The 8,269-nt window shown below is 64.8% G+C and overlaps 1 protein-coding gene across 1 annotated transcript; it reads right to left on the bottom strand.

Annotated features, from left to right (window-relative positions):
- Positions 1-3,397: 3,397 nt before the first annotated feature.
- On the bottom strand, positions 3,398-6,589 carry OLIG2 (oligodendrocyte transcription factor 2). Its single transcript, XM_037065277.1, has 2 exons — positions 6,433-6,589; positions 3,398-5,694 (listed from the first exon to the last, which is right to left on the bottom strand). The coding sequence occupies exons 1-2, from the start codon at positions 6,521-6,523 to the stop codon at positions 4,652-4,654; spliced, it is 1,134 nt and encodes a 377-aa protein (XP_036921172.1). The 5' UTR covers positions 6,524-6,589; the 3' UTR covers positions 3,398-4,651.
- Between the last annotated feature and the right edge of the window lie 1,680 nt (positions 6,590-8,269).

Genomic DNA, 8,269 nt, shown 5'->3' with positions numbered 1-8,269 from the left:
AGGACGGAGCGGAGCAGCGGTGCACACAGCTCTCGAGCGGGGCCCCAGCCGCCAGCCGCCAGCCGCCGGGAATCGCCAGAGCCTCCTCCGCGGTCATTAGATTCCTGAACTCCCCCTGGCGCAAGCTGAGCTGCCTCCCAGCCCCTGGTCCCCACGCCCCTGTTCCCACCACAGCTCCTCCTCCCCGCCCTCAACCCCCGCCGATCCCCCTGGCCCCGCAGCAAAAATGCCACCCCTGTGAGAGAGAGGCCGGTGTGGGGATGTGAGACTCCCCTCTCTTCCCTACCTAGAGTGACAGGCACTGACAGGGATGGGGCTCAGCCCCAGGGTGGGCCTAGGTAAAGGCGTCTGCAGCCTCCAGCAAGAAGCGGCCGCAACCCCGAAACTTCGCAGGTGCCCTGTGGGGCAGGGGTGGAGGTTATCAGTGCAGCACCTGCTGGCTTGCGCACGGCCCTCCATACAGGTGTGCAGCGACAGTGACTGAGGAAATCTGACACCAGCAGGCTGTCACAGACCCCTGGCGTAGGTCCCTTGTTGAAGACCCCTACTGATAACCTACTGACACCTACTGAGGACCCTGTGCAAATGGGGAACTTATTCCAAAGTCCGCAATACACAGGGACTTAAAATGTGAGGTGGGCTGGGGGCGTGGGAGGCATGGGGGGGCTCCTTTGCCCAGATCCGCCACGGTCGACCTTTCTCACCTAAGGGCAGATAAGCCGGTTGCTAACATTCAGCAGCACGCCAGACGCATACTGTTTGCAGATCTGACCAAATGGGTGTAACTCTGATCCATGCACCCTGGACGGCCATCATGTTGGCTGCTGTCTCCTTTAAACTGGGCAACCCGAGGGAAGAGGCCCGTCCCCTGACGGGACAGTCAGGCAGGGCGCACTTTAAAGATGCTGGAAGCTCAGGTTGAAAATCGCTGCCTTAGACGAATGTCCAGGGGGCACCAGCGGGGGAGTTCGGGTGGTCGCTGGTGGGTTCTGCCTTAGAGGGGGCGGGCAAGCAGTTCCCCAGCGCTGGGAGCCTCTGGGGAGCTTCCCAGAGCCCCTCGCTGTTCACGGCTGAGCCTGGCAGTGAGGACGGCCCTGCCTGTGGCCCTGTCCAGCCCCAGACCCTCCTGGAGTCCTTGACACCTCGGTTTCCCTAAGCCACATGGCCCTGCGCTCAGGTGGCACCAGGTCTCAGCCACCTGTTCCAGCGCATGGGGTCTGAGGGCCTGACACTTGCTGCCTGTCCCTGAGACGTGAGCTTCCAGTCGCAGCGCCCGGGGACTCTCTGCCCCACTGTCCAAAAACAGAGTCCGGCTCATCGTCACTTCTTGGTGACTTGTGCCCTGTGAGAGCACAAGGAGCTGAGGATGCTGAGGCTGTGCCCGGAAGCTCTGCCCCTGCAGCTCCAGGCGGCCCAGCTCGGAGAGGCGGGGCTGGGGGGGGGGGCGGTTGGGGATAATCTCACAGACCTCGGGGGGCTAGTTGACAGAAGTCCCTGCCTGCCTGCGCTGGGAGCTGGGGACCCAGGAGCATGTTGGGGGTGGGGAGCTGCAGCCCAGCGAGGGAGAAGCCTCAGAGCTGAGGCTCCCAGGGAGGGACCCCACGGACCACCCTGCAGACCTTGTCCCTTCCCCTTTCTCAGTGGGGGGTGGCCCCCAATTCCTGGCCCTTGGACATCGAAGTGGCCACACAGGGTCTTCTCTGACTCCTCACTGGCGGCCCAGCCGCGGGCCTGAGCCCTCCACCTCGCCCCCCTGAACTGGCGGGTTCAGGGCCCCCCTCAGCTGGGAGCCCCTGCCCCGGGAGGCCCAGCAGGCTGGAGCTCGCCATCCGAGGACGACGCCGCGTCACTCGTGGCAGCCAAGGTCCCCTGCTGGGCGCTCAGTGTAAGGAGGCGGGAGGGGGCAGCTTCCGGGAGGGCTCAGCAGGGCTGGATCTGGCCCCTCCTTCTTTGGAGGCCCTGGTCTCTCCCGGCTGGTCGCTGCTGAGAGTTTGGGGGGGGGGTTTGGGGGGGTGGCAGGTGCTTCATTTTTTGCTCGGAGCAGAGGCACCTGTATGCACACACCACCCACGCCCCGCAGCCCTGGCCGAGCCCCGCGTGGGTGAAGGAAGCTGTGACTTCGCCCTCCACCCCCACCCCACCCAGTTCCACCCTCTTCTTCCCTTGTGTCTGCCACAGGCGCCAAACTCAGTTCTGAATTCTCACCAAGTTTCGTCTCAAATGGAACTTTGGAATAAAAGTGTTAGTCCTGCCCTGTCTCTTCTGGGATTCCTCCGCATGCGCTCGGGTCCCTGGCCCCTCACCCCCACCCCCACCCCAGCCTCTGGGCCTCTGCACTCGTGGTGAAAAGGAAAGCCGTGCAAGGCCCACAGCATCCGACCCCTGGGTACCGCAGCTCTGGCGGGCAGCAGGACTCACCTGTTGCCCGCCCCGCCAAACACCTGCCCCGACCTGGGGAAGGGAGCCGCCACCTTCTGTCCTGCACACTGGAGGCCCTTGGGCCTGGCTCGGTCGACCTCAGGAAATGGGGCTCTGACCAGGAAAACCTGCCCCCCGCCCCCGCCGGGCGCTGCAGGTGCAGGAGACCCGCCTGGTAGCCCCCGACGCTGTGGCGGTGGAGAGGGCCCGGGCGGGCGGTGCACCGCGCTGGCTGGGGCCTTCCCAGGGCCGGCGTTCTCCAGCCGCCACAGGCTGAAGCGCGCCCGGGCTCCTTCCTCTTGGGCGGCAGCGTTTTTATTTCCATCCAGACTCCCCTTCGGGGCCGCACCCTGAACTTGCGCCGCACTTGTGGGTTGCAGTAGCCCAGCGGCGCCCAGAACAGACTTGGCCCGGGGTGTTACCAGCACAGGACACATTTCAGTCCAAGGCCAGTGTCGGCGTGAGCGAGAGCCCGACACTTCACGGGGAAGGGATGAAGGGTGAGTGGGTCCCGCACGAAACGCTGGGGGCCTGGCACCCCACCTGACTGGTCCGCAGCTGACGGAGGGCAGGAGGTTCCGGCGCCGGGAGCCCGAGCTGAAGGCCCTCGCCCTCGCCCCAAGGCCGGTGCCCCGCGCAGGGAGCGAAAACTCCACTTTCCACCAACTCCGTCCTCAACGAAGAGGAAGGGAGTTCCGGGTTGGACGCCGGAAAATAAAAATAACGAGCGAGCAGCGAGAAACACCCCACGAAGTGTGTAGGAGGGAGGCGCGGCCCGAGGAGGCAAAGGTCAACTGGAAGGGTCCCCAAGTAGGAAACCAGGGGACCCCCACCCCACCCCTCACCCACGGAACTGCGCACCAACCCCGCCCCGCACTTTGTCCCTCCCGCGAGGCAGGAAGACACCCGACTTACTTTAACTTTTATTTAAAATCGCAACACTCGATCATTTATTTCATTTTTTTGCAACCAAACAGGTAATAAATATTATTTAGCACTTTTTTCTTTTTACAAAAATAAAACAGATGATACACTCTCTGCGAGGGGCAGCGATCAGAGGACGGATGTTACGTGGCGGACGCGGTGGAGCCGAATCGCAATGCTGGCGGCGCGGAGGCGTTTGCGGGGGCGCAGAAGCGCGTGGAAGAGTCTGTCATTTGTGTTACAAGTGGCAAAAAGGAACCGACGGAGAGAGGAACCGGCTCAGACTCCGGTAGGGCTGGCAGTCACGTGAGCTTCGGTGCAGCAGCACGCGCGTCCCTCGTTACTGAGATTGTATTTACACATCCAAGAGAGAGAAAAAAAAACTAAAAGCCAAGGGAATCCCCCAATAACCCGGGCTATAGTCACAGCAACAGGCTTCAAGTCCCGTCAAACCCTCGGGTACCCAGACTGCCCCAGATCCGGCCCAGAACCCGACTGCTTGGTGCTCAGAGACTGGAACAAGGTTGGGGGGGGGGGGCGTATTAAAATAACTAAAAAACCACCCGCCCCCCGCCCCTCGCGTCGACAGTATCAGGTTCTTTCGATCCACAAGTGGTTCTGTTCCAACCTCTTTAAAGCTCGTTCCTGTCGTTGAAAACGAGTCGCGGACCGCACACCCTATACCGACAGGAGCCACGGGGAGGGCCGACGCAGTTCTCGGAGGGTGGTGGGTTGGCGGGAGTTCTCGACTGGCCGCCACCGTAAGAGCTTCTGGTACCGAACGCCCGCTTCCAACTAACTCGTAGCCCTGGCCCCGGTCAGAGACAACCCCGGGGAGCCTGCGGGCCGGGGTCCCGGGCTGCCGCTCTCCGCAGTCCCCAACCGGTCCAGAAAGGAGGACAGTAGCCCCCAACATCCCTCCCCCATGTAACCATGTGCAGCCCGGGCGGAGTGAGGCCGAGTTCCCTGGGAAACCCGTTCTTAGAATAATTTCTTTTGGGGGAAGAGGGGTGTTTGGGGAGGGGTGCACTTAGCGGTTCCTTCTGATTAACTGGTGTCTACCGGACCCGCTCTGTGTAAAGCCAGAGAGGGCTCAACCAGGTACCGGAGCGAATGTCCCTCTCCCTCCCCCGCCGTTGAGTGCGCTCCAGGGAGCCTGGAGTCCGCACCTGAGACCCCACTCCCGGCCCAAGGTCCTGCGCTCCTCCTCGGAACTCAGTTCCGGCTCCTAGGCCCAGAGCCGGTCAGTGCTCGATTCCCCGCAGCCTCCGGGCCCCCAGCTCGCTGGAACGCGCCGGCCTGCGCGGACTCACTTGGCGTCGGAGGTGAGGCGAGGCAGGCCGCTGGCGCCCATGGCCGACACGTGGTGGTGCGGCGGCGGCACCTGACACATGCTGCAGGGGCAGGGCATGCCTCCCCAGTGCTGGAAGCCGCCGCCGGCCCCGCCGCCGCCACCCCCGCTCCCCAGCGGGGCCGCCGCTGCAGCGGACGGAGACTTGAGCAGGCCGTGCGGGGGCCGGATGGAGCCGACAGACGACAACCCGGAGCCCGGCAAGGAAGCGCTGGACACCGCGGCGGCCGCTGCAGCCGCCGCAGCGGCAGCGGCAGCGGGAGGTAGGATAGGGTGGTGCACGGCGGGGTGGTGCGCAGCGTGTGCGGCGGCCGCGGGGTGCGCGGTGGCGCCCGGCAGGGGCGCGGAGTGGGCCAGACCGCCGCAGGGGGAGGGGTGGAAGCCGGCGTGGTGCCCGCCGTAGATCTCGCTCACCAGGCGCTTCATCTCCTCCAGCGAGTTGGTGAGCATGAGGATGTAGTTGCGCGCCAGCAGCAGCGTGGCGATCTTGGAGAGCTTGCGTACGGACGGGCCGTGAGCGTAAGGCATGACCTCGCGCAGCCCGTCCATGGCGATGTTCAGGTCGTGCATCCGCTTGCGCTCGCGGCTGTTGATCTTGAGGCGCAGCTGCTGCAGCTCGGGCTCGGTCATTTGCTTCTTGTCCTTCTTGGTGGACGATGCGGCCGCCGCCGACGTGGACGACGAGGTGCTGGACGAGGACGACTTGAAGCCGCCGCCGCCGCCGCCCAGCTTGTCCCCGGGGTGCACGCCCGCCGCGCCCATGGCGCCGCGCAGCTCGGCGCTTAGCTCCGGCGGGCAGTCGTTCGGCGTGGACGAGGATACGGTGCCTCCTGTGAAGCCGCCGCTGCCCTTGCTCCGGGCCGGCAGAAAAAGGTCATCGGGCTCCGGCGACGACGGGCGGCTGGACACCAGGCTGGCGTCCGAGTCCATGGCCCCAGTGGGAGTCGCGGCTCTCGCAGGGTCTTCCCTCCCTCGGTCCTCCGAGCTTCCACGCACGCCTCCTACGGAGAGGAGGAACGGGAGAGAGCTCGAACACGAGGAGAAATCAGTGAGAGGGGAACGCGCTCCGCCTGCGCCACAGCGCGGGGTCCAAGCTCGGCCAGGACGGCTGGTCGCCCCGCGTCCACCGCACCTTCTCTGGCCTTCCTTCTAGGGGCCCGCAGGTGCGCAGAAGAAATCGCTCCTTGCCTCCCCCACAACCTCCGCTCCGCTCTCATCCACAGGTTGTTTCACTCCAGGGAGCGGCCCATGTCCCTCAGCGAGGGTGGCGCCCTCAGCTAGGAATGGGGAGGCTGCGTCTCCGGGGCTGGAGTGAACAAGCGGCAAACGAAATTTTTCTTTGGGGAGCACGAGATCTAAATAGAGAAGTATTTATTTTGGTTCCTCAAACGCATCCACCGTATCTCCATCGACACCGCGGAGCCAGCACCAGCGCACCCACGCTCCCAGCGCCCGCACGGTACCCAGACTGCGCGCTCTGTGCCCCGGCACGGCGGGCAGCTGGCTCGCTGACTAGGACTCGGGCAGAAGGAGCTGTGGTCGCCCCGACTTCTCGTTCGTGGGCGACGGGGACGCTGCGGGCTGTGCGAGCTGGAGGAGAGCAGTGAACGCGTTGCGGCAAGCTGGCGGGCAGGGGCGGGCTCCGGGACCCTCTTTCGGAGCGTCCGGGGTCGCAGCGGAGTTGAGGGGCGTCTGCCCCGGGGGTGTGGGCTGGGGCTGCGGGGGGCGGGGACACTTACTGTGGGTGCAACCGGAGGAGCTCCTTCCCAGACGCCGCCGTGGAGACCCGGACTCCAGGCGCGGAGGTCGCGGCGGTCTTATGATAAGCATCCGCACCTTTCCGGGCTCGGCCGGTTTTTATAGTCCGGCGGCGGCGGCGGCCGAGGCGGTGGTGGCCGAAGCGGGGGCGGGGAACAATGTGCGGGTCCTGAAGGGGCGACAGCGCCAATGAGCAGGGCGCGAGGGGGGGCGGCTGGGAAGCTGATGTCATCCGCGCGAAGTCCGCTCAATGAAACTCGCGGCGCCCGGCGCTCGCCGCCTCCCCGCGCACAGCCAATGGGCGTCCGCGGCGGAGGTTCTCGGGGCGGGACTGGAGGAGGAGCCGGGGGAGGGGGTGTGAGCGGCGAGGGGGGTGAGGCGCGGCTCGCGGGGGAAGCGCCGAGGGCCTGTCGCCGTTGGGACCGCGCGCGAGAGGGAACGTCGTCAAATTGTTTGAAAATACGGTGGCCAGCGAGTCAGGCTGGGGGACGGGCTGGGAGCTCCGCAAACTGACCCGGTACGCCGCGCGGTCAGATCTGCGGGGATGCGCGCTGGGGCTACGGTCTCTCTCTCTCTCTCCCCCTCCCTCTCCCTCCCTGTCTCATCTCCGCCCCCCACTTGGTTCTCCGCCGTGGGTTACATCAAAACGTCGGCACTGCAGCCCCCTGTAAACCAGAAGCCTGCACAAAGTGGCTACTGCCTTCGTACTCGGAGCGCGCATCTAGGCGACGGCCCGGAGCGCCCCCGGCTGGTGTCAGGGTCTGGCGAGACACAGGGCGTGGAAGGAGGGAGGGAGGGAGGGAGGGGGCGCCTCGAACGGCGCCGTAGCCCCGGGACGCGTTCTTTCGGCGCAGGACCGCGCTCCTCCAGGGCAGAGGTGGGCCCGGAGTTGAGCCCACCCGGCGACGGGCCCTCCCTTTTTTTTTAGCGCGGCATTTTCGGCGCCAGCTTGGGGAGTCCTCACCATGACCTCGGGTAGGGGCAGCGCCGCTACGGAAAGAGGCCTCCGACCTGGACGCAGACTTCCGTGCGCGGAGGGTCGGGCGGCAGGAGCCCACCGCTCGCGGCCGCGTCCCTGCTGCGCGTTCCACCAGCCGCAGCCTGACTCCCAGACACGGAAACCCGTGACCAGGACACGCTAAACGCCGTCTAGAGAAGCGCACGAGGTCGTCAGAGGTACTGGCGCATTTACCCGTCTTCGAGATGGGAAACCGAGAGAGTGTGTCTGCCGGAAAGCGCTGCTGACGCTTTACCGGTGGCGCTGCCCGGTCTGCGCCCGTCTGCCTGGCCTGGCCGCTGCTTGCGGCCGCGCGGTCTCCCGCTGGTTCCCCGAGGCGACTTTCTCACGCCCGCACCTCCGCCCCAGAAGTGTGTTTCTGCAGGGCGCAGGCCCCAGGCCCCGACGCCGCACCCTCACAAACGGGCCCCGCAGGATGTTGCTGTCCTCTAGCAACTTCTGCTGCCTGGGAACTTTGAATTGGCGTGTAAAGCTTTTTTAAAAGCAAGAAAACAAATAAACATAGTAAGCAACTTGCCTTCGAGTTAGCAAAGTTACAAAACACACACACAGCGGACAATCTTGCTCTCAGGAGCCCGGGGAGGCTGGGCTAGAAAGCCCAGGGCTCTGGCCTCGGCCCCAGCCTCGTGCCTTCTCGAGCGTTATTTTCTAACCAGCGTGTTTCCCAGCTGGCTCTTCATCCATCCGTTAAATATGTATTTAATACACGAAGAACTGAAGCGTGGGGATGTGTCTGCTAACGGTTTAGAAGGATGACCCATAACCGTTCAATTAGGATAATCTGTCAGGGAAAGGAACGC

The sequence above is a fragment of the Sturnira hondurensis genome, unplaced genomic scaffold, assembly GCF_014824575.4.
Source record: "Sturnira hondurensis isolate 20B ecotype Veracruz unplaced genomic scaffold, ASM1482457v3 Scaffold0015596, whole genome shotgun sequence".
NCBI lineage: Eukaryota > Metazoa > Chordata > Mammalia > Chiroptera > Phyllostomidae > Sturnira > Sturnira hondurensis.
The sequence above is the reverse complement of the archived record's forward strand: the minus strand, read 5'-3'. Positions and strand labels throughout refer to the sequence as shown.

Coding starts and splice junctions, on each gene's coding strand:
- OLIG2 (XM_037065277.1), bottom strand. CDS start 6,523: ATGCTTATCATAAGACCGCCGCGACCTCCGCGCCTGGAGTCCGGGTCT. Junction 5,695..6,432: donor CTCCTCCGGTTGCACCCACA/GTAAGTGTCCCC, acceptor TCCTCTCCGTAG/GAGGCGTGCGTGGAAGCTCG.